The following is a 19,795-nucleotide window of genomic DNA, read 5'->3' as shown; positions in this document are numbered from 1 at the left end:
CCATAGTCTCAGTGGTTCTACCAGGCTCTATCAGACGAGCAAACCTGGGCCCCCCTTTTTTTTTTTTTTTCCCCCAAACGATTTTGAGTCTTGTTCCACATTGTTCTCGCTCTCTATCCAGAATCTCCTACATAGATCCCCCTCTGAGTGGTTGACAGTGGTAGCCGAGCACCATCTTGTTCTTCTGGTCTCATAGTCGTACAGGCTGCGGATCATATGGTGTACTAGTCCCTTGGACTAATTGTTTCCATGCATCTTTGGTTTTCTTCATTCTTCTTTGCTGTGGATGAGCAGAGACCCATTGTTTCATCTAGATGGTTGCTTGCAAGTTTTTAAGATCCCAGTCACAACTTGCCAAAGTGGGAGGTGGAACAATGTTTTGTGTAGTGTGTTTTGCCAATTGAGCTTGATGTCCCCTGCGCTAGTCATTTTTGTGATTTTGGATTTTGTTCCACAGTTTTCTTCCCACTCTATCCAGGATCTCCAATTTTGATCCCTTTCTGAGTCGTTGTCATTGGTAGCTGAGTATCATCTATTTCTTCTGGTCTTGGGGTCCATCTTACCCTTGTACTAATTGTTTCCTGATGACTTTGATTTTCTTCACTCTTCTTTGACTCAGATGAAAGGAGACCAATAATTGCGTCTTAGATGGACACTCAAAAGCTTTTAAGACCCTAGTCGCTACTCACCAAAGTAGGTTGTAGAACAAGATTTTTATGTACTATATTGTGCCAATTAAGCATGATGTCCCCCAAGACTACAGTCCCAAGTTGGCCAGCCCAGTGATTCTCTCTCTCAAGGTATTTGGTTGTCTGTGATAAGTTATTCGAACTCTGCCTTCTGTTGCTTCTGTAATGTATGTGACTAATTTTGTACCACAAGTGCATATATAAGATTATCTTCAGCCAAATCTATCCTTGGTCTAGGGTATATTCCTGTTCGCCTACCCCTACCTGATATTCTTACCTGTCTATGCATTTATCTGTAGCCTGGTGTTTCGTGTTAGTGGTAATGCAGTATTGTGCACGTTCTAGTATTTGCCTCTGTTGTCTATATCTTATGTGCACATTTCAGTGTCCGTCTTTTCCCCAATGTCATCATGCTGGTCATAGACTCTCCATACCCTACCTCCCTTTACCCAGATCAACATATGACCCTCAACTAGTCCAAAATTTTCCCTCTACTTCCCTCCCATCTCTAGTAACTAACAAAGTGAATTTCCTTCCCTAAGTAAGTAAACCTTCCTTTGACTTTTTACAATAATGGGCTCATATAATACTTATTCTGCGATTAACTTATTTCACTCAGCATAATGTCCTCCAATTCACCCACATTGTGAGATGATTCATTTATTTGTCATTATTCTTTAATGTTGCATAGTATTCCATTGTGTGAATGTACCATAGTTTGGTTATCCATTCATCTGTTGATGGGCATTTAGGTTGTGTCCATCTTTTTGCTATAGTGAATTGTGCTGCAGTGAACATGGGTGTGCATATATCTGTTTGTGTCCTATCTCTCACCTCTTTAGCATATATTCCTAGTAATAGAATTGCTGAATCAAATGATATTTATATTTTCAGTTTTTTAAGAAAGCACCATACTATTTTCCATAATGATTGTATCATTTTGCAGTCCCACCAGTAATGTGTGAGAGTTCCAATCTGTTTGCAACCTCGCCAACATTTGTTATTTTCTGTCTTGTTGAACTTTGCTATTATTGCTGGGGTTAGATGATATCTCATTGTTCTTTTGATTTGCATCACACTAATGGCTAATGATTGTGAGCATTTCCTCGTGTGTTTGTTGGTTACCTGTATATCTTTAGTGAAGTCTGTTCATTTCCCTTGTCCATTTTTGAATTGAGTTGTTTGTCTTTTTTGGCATTGAGATGTTGAAGTTTTATATAAATTTTGGAGGTAAGTCCGTTGTCAGATATGTTGTAGCCAAATATTTCCCCAATCTGTAGGTTGTCTTTTTACCCTTTAAGAGAAGTTTTTTGGTGTAGATAAGAATTTACTTTTTAAAAGGTCCCAGTCATCTAGCTTCTCTTCCGCTGCCTGTGTATTTTGGGTTATGCTTGATAGTCTATTTAAGCTGTAAATTTGGGCCCCTAGCTTTGCCCTTGTTTTATCTTTGATTAGTTTTATAGTTTTGGATTTTACATTTAAGTCTTTGATCCAGCTTGAATTCATTTTTGTGTGTGGGGAGTGATATGGGTCTTGTTTCATTTTTTTGCAAGTGGATATCCAGTTTGGGAGCACTACTTAAAGAGGTTATCTCTCTCCCATTTAATGGGTTTTGGTCCTTTGTCAAAGATCAGCTGTCCATAAATGGATAGGTCCGTTTCTGGGTTTTGATTCTATTCTATTGGTCTTTCTGCCTATCATTGTACCAATACCATGCTGTTTTGACTACTGTGGCTGTATAGTGTAGTAGGTTTTGAGATCTGGGAGTATGAGACCTCCTGCTTTGTTTTTCTTCTTCAGCAGTGCTTTGCTTATCCGAAGAATCTTTCCTTTCCTTATGAAATTAGTCATTGCTTTTTCTATGTCCTTAAAAAATGTTGATGGTATCTGGATTGGGATTGCATTGAATGTGTAGATTGCTTTGGGTAGTATTGACATTTTCACAATATTCATTCTTTCTGTCCATGAACAAGGCAGGTTCTTCCATTTATGTAGATACCTTGTAGTTTATTGTAGTAGTGTTTTACAGTTTTCTTTGTATAGGTCTTTTGTGTCTCTGGTAAGATTTGTTCCTAAATAGTTTATCTTTTCGGTAGCTGTTGCAAAGGGTATTGTTTTCCTTATTCCTTTTCAGAAAAACCAAACTCACTGCCATCAAGTTGGATTTGACTCATAGGGACCCCTCCTTGGGTTTCTGAAGTAGATTGCCCAACCTTCCTTCCAAGGCGTGGCTGATGGGTTTGAACCGCCAGCCTTCTGTTTAACAGTCAGATGCCTTAGGCACTATGCCACCAGAGCTCCTATTTCCTTTTCAGAGGCCTCTTTGTTGATGTAGAGGAATCCACCTGATTTTTTTTATGTTGACCTTGTATCCTGCTGCTTTGCTGAACCTTTCTGTTTGTTCCAGTAATTTATTTGCAGAGTCTCTTGGGTTTTCTATGTATAGGATCATGTCATGTGCAAACAAAGATAGCTTTACTTCTCCTTTGTCCATTTGGATGCCTTTTATCTCTTTCTTGCCTTATTTTCCTGGCTAGGACTTCCAATACAATGTTAAATAGAAGTGGTGATAGAGGGCATCCTTGACTGGTTCCCTTTCGCAAAGGGAATGCTTTGAGTCTTTCTCCATTAACAATAATTTTGGCTGTTGGCTTTGCATATATGTCTTTTATTATGTCGAAGATTTCCCTTCTGTCGCTATTTTGCTGAGAGTTTTGAACAGGAATGGGTGTGGGATTTTGTTGTATGCCTTTTCTGAGTAGATTGATTGATACGATCATATGATTCTTTTATGTGGTGGATTACATGGATTGATTTTCTGACATTGAACCATTCTTGTATACCTGGTATGAATCCCACTTGGTTGTGATGTATTATTTTCTTGATATGTTGTTAGATTGTGTTGGCTAGGATTTTGTTGAAGATTTTTGCCTCTGTATTCATGTGAGATACTGGTCTTTAGTGTTCCTATTTAGTGGTGTCTTTTCCTGGTTTTGATATCAGTGTTACGTTTGCTTCATAGAATGAATTTGGGGGTATTCCATCTTTTTCTATGTTCTGGAATAGTTTGAGTAGTATAGGTGTCAGGTCTTCCCTGAATGTTTGGGAAAATTCTTCAGGGATGCTATCTGGGCAAGGGCTTTTTTGTGTGGGAATTTTTTTTTTATGACTTTCTCAATTTCTTCTTTTGTTTTGGGTCTGTTCAAGTATTCTATCTCCAACTGGGATAATTTAGGTAGGTTTTGTGTTTCTAGCAGGTTGTCCATCTCTTCTGGGTTCTGAAATCTATTGGAGTACAGATCTTCATAATACTGTTATTTTTTATTTCAGTTGGTTCTGTTGTGATGTCACCCTTTTGTTTATTATTTGTATTATTTGCATCTTCTTGTTTTTTCCTTTGTTAAATTTGCCAGTGGTTTGTCAATTTTGTTAATCTTTTTGAAGAACCAGCTTCTTGTTTTTTTGATTTTCTCTTTTTTTTTTTTTATTTTCTGCTTTGTTTATTTCTGCTCTTATCTTTATTATTTCCTTAGTTCTCAATACTGTAGGTTTCTTTCATTGCTCATTTTCTAATTGTTGGAGTTGTTGAGTTAATTTTGATTTTAATTGTTGATTTTGATTCTTTCCCCTTTTTTGATGTGTGCATTTATTGCTGTAAAATGACTTCCGAGTACTGCTTCCACTGTGTCCCAACGATTTTGGTAAGTTGTATCTTCATTCTCATTTGTTTCTAGGAATTTTTTTATTTCACACTTCATTTCTTCTGTTCCCAGTAGTTTTGAGCAGTGTATTATTCAGGTTCCACATATTTGATATTTTTTCCTTGATCTTATGATAGCATTGTGCTCTGAGAAGATGCTTTGTAGTATTTCAGTGTTTTTAAATTTACTGAGGCTTGTTTTGTGTTCTAACTTATGGCCTATGGAGAATAATCCAGGTGCACTGGAGAAGAATTTGTATTGTGCTTTTGTTGGGTGGAGTGCTCTGTGTATGTCTATGATGGCAAGTTGATTGATTGTGCTGTTGAGTTCTTCTGTACCTTTGTTGAGTTTTTTTCTAGTTGTACTGTCCCTCCTTGAAAGTGTGTGTTAAAGTCTCCTGCAACTACTGTGTTGTTGTTATGTGCCGTCGAGTTGGACCCAACTTACAGCGACCCCTCCTTGGGTTTGTGAGGCATTATCACTACAGAAGTAGATTGCCTAACCTTCCTTCCGAGGAGTGGCTGGTGGGTTTGAACCTCCAGCCTTCTGCTTAGCAGTCAAGTGCCTTAGGCACTATGCTGCCAGAGCTCCTTATTCTAGAATTTTTTATTTTTCTTTTCAATTCAGTTAATATTTGCTTTCTGTATTTTGGAGCACTTTCATTGGATACTTAGGTATTTATTATGGTAAAGTCTTCTTGGTCAAGTGATCCTTTTAGCATTATGTAGTGTCCTTCTTTGTCCCTTGTGCTATTTTCACCTTGAAGTCTAGTTTATCAGAAATCAACATTGCCACTTCTGCTCTTTTTTGGTTGCCATTAGCTTGATACATTTTTTCCACCCCTTAATTTTTAATTTGTTTTTATCTCTGTGTCTGGGGTGGGTCTCTTGTAGGCCGTGTATTGATGGATTTTCTTTTTCTATCCAACCTGCTGCTCTCTTTCTCTTGACTGGTGCATTTAGCCCATTCATATTTAGTGTACTTGGTGATCTGACTCTCAATGCCATTGAGTTGGAGCCAACTCATAGCAACCCCTCCTTGGGTTTGCATATCACTATGGAAGTAGATTGCCAAATCTTCATTCTGAGGAGTGGCTCATGGGTTTGAATTGCCAGCCCTCTGGTTAGTAGTCAAGTACCTTAGGCACTATGCCACCAGATCACCTGTAATTAGTGATAGGTATGAATTTATTATCATTCTGTTGTGTTGGTGATTGCCTTGTTCCAAATATTTTTCTTTGCTGAGCTCATTTTGTTATCAAGTGTTTCTTTTCTTTTCTTCATTATTGTTTGCTTTGTGTTTACTAAGCCCATGTGTTTTTTTCTTTCTGAGTTTGTTTAGGAGGATTGTTAATTTTCTTTGTGATTACCCTGAAGTAAATTATTAACTCCCTAAGTTTGGGACAGTCTGTTCCATAAAGACATTGTTCTGTCTTCCTCTCCATTTAGAAGTTTTGTAATTAAAACTTTTATTCCCACTATTTGCTTTGTTCCTGGTTTCATCTGCAAGTTGACTCCCTTATTTCTCTGTGTGCATTATTTTGTGAACTTGTTTTGAGCATCTATTTCTGGTTTGGTTTCTAAGTGGTGGTGTCAAGTGTTTTCATTTTAATTTGTTGTTCTCTGTTGTAGGTTCTCCACTGGAAGGACGCCCTCTAGCATTTCTTGTAGGGTTGGTCTGGTTTCTACAAATTCTCTTAATTTCTGTTTGTCTTTAAATGCCTTGGTTTCACCCTCATTTGAGGGACAGTTTGGCTGGATATGCAATTCTTGGTTGGAAGTTATTTTCCTTCAAGGTTTTATATATGCCATCCCATTGTCTTGCCTGCATGGTTTCTGCTGAGAAATCAGTGCTTAGTCTTATTGGTTGTCCATTGTAGGTGACATTTCATTTTTCCTAAGCTGCTCCCAAGATTCTTTCTTTGTCTTTGATTTGGATAATTTGATTATGATTTGTCTTGGTGAGTTTGTCTTGATATCTATCCTGTATGGCATTCATTGAGCTTCTTGGATGAGTATCTTTTCTTCCTCCATGATACGGGGGAAATTTTTTGTTAGCAAGTTTTGGCAATTTTCTCTGTGTGTGTGTGTGTGTGTGTTTGTTGTTGTTTTTGCCACCTTTTGTTCTGGTATTCCAGTCAGGCATATCTTGTTTCTTTTCATATCATCCCATATAACTCTTAGGTTCTCTTCATTTCTTTTAAATCTTTGTTCCGATTTTTCTTCCTACAGATTGGCATGAAGGGATTCATCTTGTAGTTGGGAAGTGCATTCTTTAGCCAGTTCTAGTCTACTCTTCTGTCCTTCCACTGTTATCTACCTCTGTAATTTTGTATGAGTCCTAATGTGTCTTTATCTTGTTATTTTGTTCTTGATTTTCCTGAATTCTTCCAGGGTACCATCTATCTTCTTCTTGTTTCTCTTTATGGTTTCCTTGAGCTCTTGGAGAGTCCTGTATATACACCTTCTGAATTCCTTGTCAGTTCTATTGCTTGTTCTTCTTCCATGATAGTTAATTCTTTAGCCTGGGCTTTTATTTCTCTTGTCTTGTCCTGTTTTTTTGTGGTTGTTGGTATTTGTTTTGTTTGATTTGAGTTTGTCTTTTATTTCCTAGACATTTTGCACTTGTGTTTAATTGTAAGTTATGTATTGATTTGTTTCACCCTGATTTTATGTTTTACTATATCTGAACATGTGGAGCAGGTGTTCTTCTTTGATTATTAACTCCACTGTACTGGGTCACTCTCCAGCTCTCTCTGTGTTAATGGAATCACTGGTGGAGATGTGGGCACAGGTTTCTGTTCGTTGTGAAGAGGATTTGGAATTGGGGTGTGCAGAGTTGTCCACCATCTGTTGTTGATCCTGTGGCATAGGAGCTATTGGTGTTACCTGTCTATTGGAGTCTGTTGGGTAAGGTGTTCAGTGTAATAGCTTCGGTTGTCTGGAAGAGGCTTAGTGTGTTCCTCCTATGAGATGAGGCAGGGGAGAAAAGGAAGAAAGAAAAAGAAAAAGAAAAAGCACCAGAAGTGAGCTGCAGGATGGAAAAGTAGAAGGAGTTTTCCAGAGCTGGGCGCAATAATTCAGTCAGCGATGCAGGCTTGGGCAGGGTAGTCTTTGTCCTTCTGAGATGTCTACTGATGATGACATCCTACTGTCAATCAAAGACCCACAATTCAAAACTGACAGACACCCCAATGGATAGAAGGCCACCACTTTCTGCTTGGATTGAGAAACCACGAAGTATCAGTAACCGGGTCCCCTATTTGCTAAAGGGGGTCATGGAAGAGTTGAACTCAAGCCCCCTGCTGTGCACACACTCTGGGGCTCCGCCTACTTGGAGGGAGATTCTTCCTTTCCCCCACTCATTTCTGGACTCCACAGTAGCCCAAGCCAAGGGAGGGTCTTGATCTGTTTCCCAGTAAGATTATCATACTCAGAGCCCCAGGTCACTCATAAGACTAATGTGAGTATTCTGAGTCCCCAATGCCCGTAGGTTCCATTATATTTTAATTTTTTTCTCTTTCTCTCTGTCTCGCCGTGTTTTGTATTTGTAATGACTCCTCTCTGTCTTCATCTCTGCTGGCTAAGTGGGTTTGTTTATTTTTCCTAGTTGTTTAATCTTCTCTCTTTCTTTGCCTTCACTGAATCTAATACTTTATCTTCTCCTTAGTTGCTCATAACTCTAGGACCATTATTTGTATCTGTATTACCTAGTTACTCAGAGTCTAACTTAGAAGAGGGATCAAATGTATGGGTTATTGGTATGCTGCCATCTTCCTGAGGTGATAGAAATACATTAAATTTTAAGAACCCTACTTTGTAGCATTTACTTCCCTGCATCAACAGTAGTGAAGAAATGAACCAATTCCCTGCCCTCATAAAACTTACATTCTATGAAAGGGGGTGGACAGGTAACCACAGGATAAAACATAAATTATGTATAGAGAAGGTTATGTTAATGGTATGAAAAAACATAAAACCAGGAATGGAGATAGTTACTTGTTTAGATGAGACAAGGAATACCTAACTGACAGGTAACATTTGAACAGGAGACCTGGAAGAAGTTAGAGGACAAGACTTTGGGATATCTCAAGGAGTAGCATTCCAGGCAGAGGGAACAGTAAGTGCAAAAATCTTAAGTTAAAGTGATTGATGGGATCAAAGAACAGATGATAGAGGGCTGGATGAAATGATGGTAATAGGAATGATGACACATGGCCAGATCGTGTATTTATCCTAATGGAGCTGCCATCAAATTGGATGTGGGAAATGACAAGTATTGAGTCAAGAATGACTAATACAGTCCTGAGCAGGTTTGTTATTTACTAATTAATGGAGAATTGAAGAAAGTGAAGACAATTCTTTTGAAGTAACAGAAAGAAATAACAATATTTAAAAGGATATTAAGGGAAAGTTTTGAAGATGAGAGCTATCACAGTTTGTAAACTAATTAATTAAAACAGCAAGATTCAGGCTACTTGGGTCTGAATCCTGGCTCCCTGTCTGTGTGACCGTGGACAATGCCTGGCATATAGTAAGTGCTCAATAAATGTTAGCTATTATTATTTGAATTATTAATATTTAAAATGGTAGAGAGGTTTGTTTTGGTAGAAGACAGTAGGAAGGTTAAGGAGAAGGAATATTGCTGTTAGGTGCTGTCAAGTCAATCCTTACTCATAGTAACCTTATGTACAACAGAGCGAAACACTGCCCAGTCCTGCACCATCTTCGCAGTCATTGCTGTGTTTCAGCCCACTTTTGCAGCCACTGTGTCAATCCATCTCATTGAGGTTCTTCTTTTTCATTGACCCTCTACTTTACCAAGTGAGATATCCTTCTCCAGGGACTGATCCCTTCTGATAACAGGTACGTGAGACAAGGTCTTGGCCATTCTCACTTGTAAGCTTTCTAGCTATATTTCTTCCAAGTCAGATTTGTTCATTCTTACGGCAGTCTATGGCATATTCTGTAGTCTTTTCTAACACCATAATTCAAATGCATCAGTTCTTCAGTCTTCTTTAGTCATTGTCCAGCTTTCACATGCATATGTTGTTGTTGTTGTTACTGTTACGTACTGTTGAGTCAGACCCGACTCGTAGTGACCCCTCCTTGGGTTTCCGAGGCTGTATCACTACAGAAGTAGATTGCCCAACTTTCCTTCCAGGGAGTGGCCGGTAGGTCTGAACCACCAGCTTTCCGGTTAGCAGTCAAGTGCCTTAGCACCATGCTACCAGAGCTCCCTCACATGCATATGAGCACTTTTTTCCCCCCACATAGCATTGAAAATACCATGACTTGGGTCAGGCACACCTTAGTCCGCAAAGTGACAACTTCACTTTTTTTTTTAACACTTTAAAAAGGTCTTTTGCAGCAGATTAGCCCAGCACAATATGTTGTTTGATTTCCTGACTGCGGCCTCTGTGGTCATTGTGTATCCAAGTGAAAACTATGACAACTTCTGTCTTTTTTCCCTTTATCATGATGTTGCTTATTGGGCCAGTTGTGAGAAAGGTTGGGCAATCTACTTCCGTAGTGATATGCCTTGGAAACCCAGGAAGGGGTCTCTATGAATCGGATCTGATTCAGCATTAGTGAGTTTGGTTTAGTTTTTGGTGTGTTGAGCTGTAATCCATAGTGAAAGCTGTAGTCTTTGATCTTTATCAGTGAGTGCTTCAAGTCTTCTTCACTTGAAGCAAGCAAGGTTTTGTCACTTGAATGTTGTATGTTGTTAATGAGTCTCTAGTCCTTTTTTTTTTTTCTCCTTTTTTTAATTGTGATTTGGGTGAAAGTTTACAGAGCATATTCACTTTTCACTGTCCATACAGCAGTTCACATACACTTGTTTCCTGACATTGACTACAATTTACCCCAATGCAACAGCTCCCCTTCCACTTTCTCCCGATAGTTACCTCTTCCCTATTCCATCCCTCCATGCACTCCTGCTCCCTGACCTGTCTCCCTGTGCATAAACAACCCCTCTTTCTCCCATGATTATTCTCTCCAAGGAGCATATCTACCTCAGGTAAATGTTCAACTCATATGCCTGTCTTTTGTTTGGCTGGAAGCCACAGGAGTGGGTTCAGTTCCAGACCTGAAGGGCAGCTAGGGGCCATAGTCTCAGTAGTTCCACCAGGCTCTTATCAGACCAGCAAACCTGGGCCCTTTTTTTTCCCAAAACGATTTTGAGTTTTGTTCCACATTGTTCTCCCACTCTATCCAGGATCTCCTACATAGATCCCCCTCTTGAGTGGTTGACAGTGGTAGCTGAGCACCATCTAGTTCTTCTGGTCTCATAGTCGTATAGGCTGCAGATTGCATGGTATACCAGTCCCTTGGACTAATTGTTTCCATGAATCTTTGGTTTCCTTCATTCTTCTTTGCTCTGGATGAGGAGAGACCCATCGTTGCATCTGGATGGCTCTTTGCAAACTTTTAAGATCCCAGTCGCTACTTGCCGCAGTAGGAGATGAAATAATGTTTTATGTAGTATGTTATGCCAGTTGAGCTTGATGTCCCCTGTGACTATGGTCTGGAGCCCACAGGTTCAACTGTTTGCTCCCTCTGGGTAGTTGGCTGTGACCAAGAAGTGACTACAACCTTGTCCCTTGTCAGCTCTACTATACACCTGGGAATTCTTACAGAACGTACAAAAACACTTGTAGAACCATGGTCTGCCAACCCTATACATGGTCTTGGTACACTCCCCGCTTCATAGACATACCTAGTAGTTCAGCCTATCCACCCATCTGTCCGCCCATATACCCATGTTTGCCTTCACTGACAATGCAGTACTGTAGGTGCAAAAGGGTTCATCTTTGTTGTTTATACCTCCCATATACCTCTCTATGTTTTCCTCTTCCTCAGTGCCACCATGTTGATCACTCATATTTAGTACATTGCCCTTCTCTTCACCCAAATCAATACTTATCTCTACCTATCTAACGGTATTCCCTACCGTCTCCTCCCACCCATGGTAACCCAACAAAGAAAGCTTCCTTCCATATATAAACTTTTCCTTGACTCTTCAATAATGGACTAATACAATATTTGTCTTTCTGTGACTGACTTATTTCACTCAGCATAATATCCTCCAAGTTAATCCACATCATGCAGTGTTTTGCAGATTTTATGGTATTCTTGAGGGTTGCATAGTATTCCATTATTTGTATGTACCATAGTTTGAGTATTCATTCCTCAGTTGATAGACACCTAGGTTGTTTCCATCTTTTTGCTATTGTAAATAGTGGTACAATGAACATGGGTGTGCCTATATCTGTTCTTGTCATGGCTCTCACTTCTTTAGGATATATACCTAGTAATGGAATGGCTGGGTCAAATGATATTTCTAATTCCAACTTTTTAAGGAATCGCCATACTGCTTTCCACAGTGGTTGTACCATTTTACAGTCACACGAGTAGTGTATGAGAGTCCCAATCTCTCTGCATCCTTTCCAGTGTTGTTATTTTCTGTCTTGTTGAACTTCCTCATATTATGTTCTTATGCTTTTGCTTAGCTTTTGCTCAGGTACAGATTGATTTCCAATCAGTTGGCCAAGTAGCTGTGTTCCAAATTTCTTGGCAAAAATGAATGAGTGCCTCCACTGCTTCATCTCTTTGTTGAAACATCTCACATGGTATTCCATTGTTTCCTGGAGCCTTGATTTTCATCAGTGTGTTCAATACAGCTTGGACTTCTTCCTTCAGGATTATCCATTCTTGATCATATGCTACCTCCTCATATGGCTGAACGTTGACTAATTCTTTTTGGTACATATATTTTTTCTATCATTTTTTTTTTTTAGTTATTTATTTAATTTTTATTAAAATGCTGTTGTTAGGTGCTGCCAAGTGATTTGGTTGAAAATTTGCAGAGCAAATTCATTTTTCGTACAGCAGTTCATATTTTTGCCTCATGACATTCACTGCAATTTTCCAGTTTAACAGCTCTCTTTCTATTTCCTCCCTGTAGTTACTCTTCCCTGTGTCCTTCCCTCCCATGAGCTCCCACCCCTGAGCTGTCTCCCTGTGCATACCCTGCCCTTCTGTTCTCCCATGATTGATCACTGCAAGTCATACGTCTACCTAATGTAAATGTTCACCCCATTTGGCTGGAAGCCACAAGAGTGAGTTCAATTACAGATCTGAAGGGTAGCTAAGGGCCATAGTCTTGGGTCTCATTAGACTCTATCAGACCAGCAAACCTCATTTTTTTTTTTTATGGTTTTGAGTTTTGTTCCACATTGTTCTCCCACTCTATCCAGGACCTCTTGCACCAATTCCCCTTCAACCCCCCTCCGAGTGGTTGACAATAGTAGCCGGGCACCATCTAGTTCTTCTGGTCTCGTGGTCATACAGGCTGAGGAATGCATGGTCTACCAGTCCCTTGACTAATTGTTTCCTTGCATCTTTGGTTTCCTTCACCTTCCATCTTTTGATGCTTCCTGCATCATTCAATATTTGGCCATAGAGTCCTTCAGTATTACAACTTGAGGCTTAAATTTTTTCTTCAGTCCTTTCAGCTTGAGAAATGACAAGTGTGTGTTTTTTTCTTTCCTGTCTTTTTTGTGACCTTTTGCTTTATTCATGTATAAGGGCCTTGATGTCATCTCACACTCTTTTGGTCTCATTCAGTCATTAGTGTTTTGTGTGTCAAATAAAAATTCAAGTGGGGTATATTCAAGCTCATGTATTCAAGAAGAAGGAATAATACTTTAAAATACCTACTTCATAAAGTATGTCTGTCTTCAGACTCTAATTTGAAGTTTATTTTATAATCCAAAAGCTGTTAGTACTTTGTAGTCAGTTTTTTTAATAGAGAAAAGTAAAGAAACATGGGTAACAGTTAAAAATTGTTTTTAATCCAAAGATGAACCCTTTTGCACATACAGTACTGTGTTGTCAGTGAAGGCAAACATGGGTATATTGGTGGATAGATGGGTGTACAGGCTGAATTATTAGGTATGTCTATAAACTGGGAAACTGGGGAGTATATCCAAGAATATGTATAGGGTTGTCAGACAATGGTCCTATAAGTTTATGTGAATGATCAGAATTCCCAGGTGTATAGTAGAGTTGACAAGGGGCAAGGTTGTGGTCACTGCTTGGTCACAGCCAGCCACCCACAGGGACCGAGTTTTGTTCCACATTGTTCTCCCACTCTATCCAGGATCTCTTGCACCAATTCACCTTCAGTCCCCCTCTTGGGCTTGGGACCATAGTCGCAGGGGACATCAAGCTCAATTGGCATAACATACTATACAAAACATTGTTCCACCTCCTACTTTGGCGAGTAGCGACTGGGATCTTAAAAGCTAGTAAGCTTCCATCTAGATGCAACAATGGGTCTCTCCTCATCCAGCGCAAAGAAGAATGAAGAAAACCAAAATTCATGGAAACAATTAGTCCTAGCGACTGGTACACCATCTGATCTGCAGCCTATATGACTATGAGACCAGAAGAACTAGATGGTACCCGGCTACCACTATCATCCACTTGGAAGGGGATCTATGTAGGAGATCCTTGATAGAGAGGGAGAACAATGTGGAACAAAACTCTAAATCATTTGGAGAAAAACAAAAGGTGGGGGACCAGGTTTACTGGTCCGATAGAGCCTGGTGGAAGCACTGAGACTATGGCCCCTAGCTGCCCTTCAGGTCTGGAATTGAACCCACACCTATGGTTTCCAGCCAAACAAAAGACAGGCATATGACTTGAACATTTATCTCAGGTAGATATATTCTTTGGAGAGAACGATCATGGGAGAAAGAAGGGCTGCTTATGCACAGCGAGACAGTTCAGGGGCAGGAGTGTATCCAGGGATGGACACTGAGAAGAGGTAACTATGGGGAGGAAGCGGAGGGGAGCTGTTGCATTGTGGTAAACTGTGATCAATGTCATGAGACAAAGTGTATGTGAACTGCTGTATGGAAAGTGAATTTGCTCTGTAAATCTTCACCCAAATCACAATTTAAAAAAAAAAAAAAAATTGTTTTTAATCAAAATTAAATTTTCTTAGACATATTTCATTTTCTCAGAAATCAATTTTGAAGTTAAAATTACAGATTTGTCATGAAATTTTACTTTGCTGTTATAGAAATAGTTTAGAATGGATGCTTTCCTGAATATCAGTTTTGTGATCCTAGGTTGATGGTCAGAAAATGCTGGGGATAGAAAATGAAAACCTTGGCCACTGGTTGCTGCAAGAAAGTACAATTAGAACTAGACATTGGGACTAATATTTTAAAATATTTTTTGCATATTCATAGTCACTAAGAATAAGTAAGGTATTATTTTGTTTATTGAGTCATATTTCAGAATGATTTGGTTCTATTTATAATCAACTATGGGAGCTCTGGTAGCACAGTGCCTAAGGCACTTGATTGCTAACCAGAAGGTTGGCATTTCAAACCCACCAGCCACTCCTCGGAGAAAACATGGAGCAATCTACTTCCGTAGTGAAACTGCGTCAAACCCAAGGAGGTGTCGCTATGAGTTGGGTCCGACTCGACGGCCCATAACAACAACAACATAATCAAATATATTTAAAAAATACATTTGAGTACCAGAAATAAAGCAACAACATTGCAGATGTATCCTGTGGTCTGGCAGAGAAAATAGGTAGCGTACATTTATTTGCAAGTGTTACGAGTGTCACAAAGTGGAAGTACAAGGAACAGTGGTAATAATGATGTTTCTTAACCTAGAATGAGGGGCATAGAAAGCACAACTGATGAAGTAATATTTAAATCATGACCTAATGGATGAAGAAAGGCAAGAAGAAATTAGAAGGGAACTACATAAAACTTGGAGATTGTTTTACTTTATTTATTAATTAATATTTTCTTTTCCAAAAATGTGATTAATTTGAATCCAAATCGATACAGTTGTTTTTTAAAAATTTAGTCATTTTTATTTGTTTAGTTATACTTGGCATATTGTAAATTATTTTGAAAGTAAGGTTATATATGTATTCCAGAATCCTTTGTGACCAGTAGAAAATTCAGTTTTTGGAAATATCTACTCATCAAAACTTAGAATTATATGATGCTTGGGAAACAGAAATGAGGTTTTCCATGGTCATCTTGCTAGAAGCTTCTAAATTCCCTGAAAAGCTAACAGACAAATTATAGGGCTTAGGTTGGACATTTCATTTATTCAGACAGAATTTTGTTTCCTGTAAGTTTTATCCCAGTAAACTGTGACCTTTTTTTTTGTTTTTTTCTTGACCACTCTTAAGATTGAGAATAATTTCTGTATTCTCTATTATGAGCATGGATTAATTGAGATCATTTATTTGATCATTCTTAAATATATTCTTCAACTACGAATTTTTCGTATTTTTTATACTTCACAGCGTTCAATGTGATTCATTTGCTTGTGTATTAAATTGTATTTCACGCCCAATTGATGTTTTATTAACCCTGCCTTACTTACTTAGTGATAAATGTATAAGGGTAAAATATATTAGAGGGAAAAATGTTTTCCAAAAATATCGGCACACATTTAGTGCCAGATGTTACTGTTATCTTCATTTTCTGATAAAATTCAAATTTTTAAAGTTCCATTGTAACCACAAGTGAATTAGTACTTGACTTTTCTCACTAAAAAATGGAAAGCAGTGAAAATCAAAACAGTTTTAGTGGTTTCTCAGAATTGCTACTTTTATCTCTTAGCATCCTTTAAAGTCAAGTGAAAAGGGTATTTTCATTGGAAACTGAATTTTATGAACTTGAAAATGTTAGGAAACCTGAACAAAAAGATACATTTTTTTTTTAAATATATGTTTTTATATTTTATTTTAGCATCTTCTATGTGAGCAACACAGAAACTTTGCACAGAGCAACCAGTATCAAATTGTTGATGACATCATATCTAAGTTAGTTTTTGACTTTGTTGAATATGAAAGGGACACACCTAAAAAGAAAAGGTAATTTAGCAATACAATTTTAATGATTATTTTATTAAACTCATTGTAAATACAAAATTTGATGTTCTTAGAAGGACTTTGTATTATAACGATATAATTATGCTTAAGAAATAATTATTTCTTCCATCTTTTCCTCACCCTATTACCAAAAGTGCTTACTTCAGATTACTTTTAAGGTCTGCTTGACAATAAAGTTTAGTGCAGGAGTTGGCAAGTTTTATTTCTTTTGTGTGTGTGTGCCAGGTAGTATTTTATGCTTTATGAGACATAGGTCTCTTTCGCAACCACTAGACTTTGCCATTGTTGTATGAAAGCAGCCACAGACAGTATGTTCCGGTAAAACTATTTAGAAAAATAGACAGCAGGCTAGATTTGCTTTGCAGGCCAAAATTTGTCATTTCTGATCTACAATTACAAAGTTTTAATTTTTTCAGGCTAAAAAGGCTCACAATTTTTAGAAAATCTTAAAAGGTTTTTATAAAAAACCTTTTGCCACTTGCCTCTCATTTCATCGTCTTTCACTAAATCTCTCTCCTTAGTCTGTTCTTTCTACTAAAATTTACTAAAGGTACTGATAGGACTTTTATATGTGAATAGATTGCATTTAATGTACAACTACACACTGATAAAACAGTACTAGTTTGATTATTCCCATAAATCTAAAATAAGAGAAAGAAATGCTTTCATATTTATATACTGATAGATGAAAACTGCTAGGTTATTCAGTTCTTAGTATTTTTAGATTAATCTTAAGACATAAAGATGATTAGAAAATTTGATACCAAGATATAGCTTCTGGAAAATATCTAGAAAGCTTTTTGGCTACATGTAGGTAAAATACTTCTTAAACCTCAAATTTCTGCAACATTCAGAATGGTTGCTCATGACTGATTTAATAATACAGCATTTTGAGAGGAAGTATATTTCCAACTATTAAAACTGTTGGCTACTGTAAGAATTTAAATTTCCCTAAAAACATTCTATAGTAAAATTCTGAACTAGTATTTATATTTGTAAGCTATCTTCATTAATCACTTACGTTAATTATACTTTATTATTTGCACTATTTTTACCTCTGTTGGTAAATCACCTAGACTTCTCTGGACAAAGGAAAGAGCAGTGTTGGATTAGTTCCCCCCTCCTCCCTGCCCTCACTTGTTCAAAGGGAATCATGAAGTATAAACAAAACAAATGTAAAAAGAGCCATTCTGGTTGAAGGGACAGGTAGAGTTCTACATTTCTCAGTGTTAATCTGTGTCGTGTGTAAAAACAATTGGTGAGCTGTTAACTTTCTATGCTTATGTAATCTAATATAAACTAGCATCTAAGGATATCAAGATGCTCCAGGAAGTAAAGGGTTTCAGGTCAGATGTGTTTGTGAAACTTAAGTATTGCTAGTTTTTCTTCTTTAGAAATACAGTTACCAAGTTGTCAACTTAATTTGAATTTAAATATAATTTAAATATAAATTAAAATGTTTCTGCTTTAGTTTTCAAAAAAACCACTCACATTGCTATGTAAAATAAGGAAATGAGCATTTGTGTAAATCAAAGCACATAAATTATGAACTATTTCAAGATAATGAAAACAAAATTAGTGACAGATCCCAATCACTTTATTATCATTTTTCTTTGATTTACATGAGTACAAGTAGTTTTAAACCCAAAGCCAAATATTTGTTACCTCTGTGAGGGAGTGGAAGAATGCAGATGAGAAAGAAGTACCCTAATGTTGTCAGTTTTACATGTGGAAAGTTTTATTACTTCAAAAATATCTAAAGTAAATTTGGGAAACGTTAAGATTTCTGTGCTTCTGTAATAGTTTTGTGAGTTAAATAAGTATGCAAAATAGTTTTAAATTTTTCTAATTTAATTTTTAACTATTACTTACGTTGATCGCAATTCTTTTAACTTTCTTCTTTTCTCCTCTACAAAGAGTAAAATACAGTGTTGCATCCCTTTTTCCTCTTACTACAAATGTCTTTAAGAAGACTGAACCAAAAGAACAGCTAGAATTGCAGCATATGCCTCAGAGTGACTTTGGAGGAAATAATATTATACAGGTGATCGAGCAGAATTTCCTGTATAAAGAAACCCAAGAACCTCAACAAGAACTTACGTTCATTTCAGAACCTTCCCTTTGTCTTTCAAATGAGCCAAGAGAACTTGAGAAAAAGACTAGTAAATGTTCCATATTAAATATAACAGAAAATGACATAAAACAGAATTTTACACAGCTGCCTTTACAGAAAAATAAACAAGGATGTATTCTTGATGTTTCTGAACATAAATTAATTACAAATGAAAGTAACTTAGAAGAACTAAAGGTGAATCACTGTCCATATAGACTACAGACATCTACACTAGTTTTCAATTGCAATAACATTAGTAGTGCATCTCAACTGACACAAAAGTCAGATACTGTCCTTTTTCCAGCAAAGGATCTGAAGGAAAAAAACCTTAACTCAGTATTTGGTCATGATTGTGGTCTGATAGCAACAAACAGTTCACAAGAGCACCTAACAATTCAAGAAAAGATTCCATCCCATAACCCTCCTGAGGAATCCAATGGATGTAACCTCAAGAATGTGGATAGTTTACCTCAAGAATATAGTAAAATCCACCGGAAAGTGAAATTATTCTTAGGAAGAAATAAAAAAGGAAATCTGGAACCAAATAAGAAAAAAGATGAATTTCTTATTACAGAAGAAGAAAACAGACTTTGTAGTTCACCAGTACAATCTTTATTGGAATTATTTCAGACTAGTGAAGAGAAATCAGAATTTTTGGGTTTTACAAGCTATCCTGAAAACAGTGGTACATGTGATGCTTTAGATATTTGGGAAGAAGAAAACTCAAGTAATCTGTTGTCAATGTTTTTTTCTTCCCCTTCAAATTCTACATTTACTGGCTTTTAATCTTTTAAAAATACATACTTTTTAGAAGTGATAAGGATCATATTCTTGAAATCTTTATAAATATGTGTAAAAATTCTTAGGGTATTTTTGCCAACTTTGTTTACAGAACCATATGTAAATATTAAAAGTAAAGGTAATATTTGTATTTTTCTATAAAATTGAATACCTATTATAGAAAAATTGTAGGATAAAGTTCTAATTTTGCCTACTGTGTTCATAATTGTTTCCTAAGAATTTTTATGAATAATAATGTAGTTTGCTTTATGTCATTGAAAACTGTTTGAATGTTAAATGGACTCCTATGATAACATGACAATATCAGTTATCGTCTATAAGAACCTAAATTTCATATGGAAAAGAACAGATTTTCTATATTTGGATTTTGGAAATCATTATCAGATATATGGACACTTGTAAAAGTGTATTTTTGTATTTCTTGGCAAATGAGATATAGTTTATATTGGCAATATTTTAAATTTAAAGGATGCAAATATATATCTAGTCCATGTTCTTACTGAAATGGAATTTTTAAGCTATCTATGCTGGTGATTTTTTTTTTTTTT

At 37.0% G+C, this 19,795-nt stretch overlaps 1 protein-coding gene across 1 annotated transcript in view; it reads left to right on the top strand.

Moving 5' to 3' along the window:
- Nucleotides 1-19,232, top strand: part of DBF4 (DBF4 zinc finger) — a 40,816-nt gene extending 21,584 nt beyond the window's left edge. Inside the window, exons 11-12 of the mRNA XM_042780812.1 lie at nt 16,191-16,315; nt 18,251-19,232. Coding sequence (XP_042636746.1) covers nt 16,191-16,315; nt 18,251-19,232 — 1,107 coding nt within the window. The remainder of the gene's footprint in view (nt 1-16,190; nt 16,316-18,250) is intronic.
- The last annotated feature ends 563 nt before the right edge of the window (nt 19,233-19,795 follow it).

The sequence above is a fragment of the Orycteropus afer genome, unplaced genomic scaffold, assembly GCF_000298275.1.
Source record: "Orycteropus afer afer isolate SDZICR_OR568_19922 unplaced genomic scaffold, OryAfe1.0 scaffold00063, whole genome shotgun sequence".
NCBI lineage: Eukaryota > Metazoa > Chordata > Mammalia > Tubulidentata > Orycteropodidae > Orycteropus > Orycteropus afer.
This window is presented reverse-complemented; position numbering and strand designations above follow the sequence as displayed.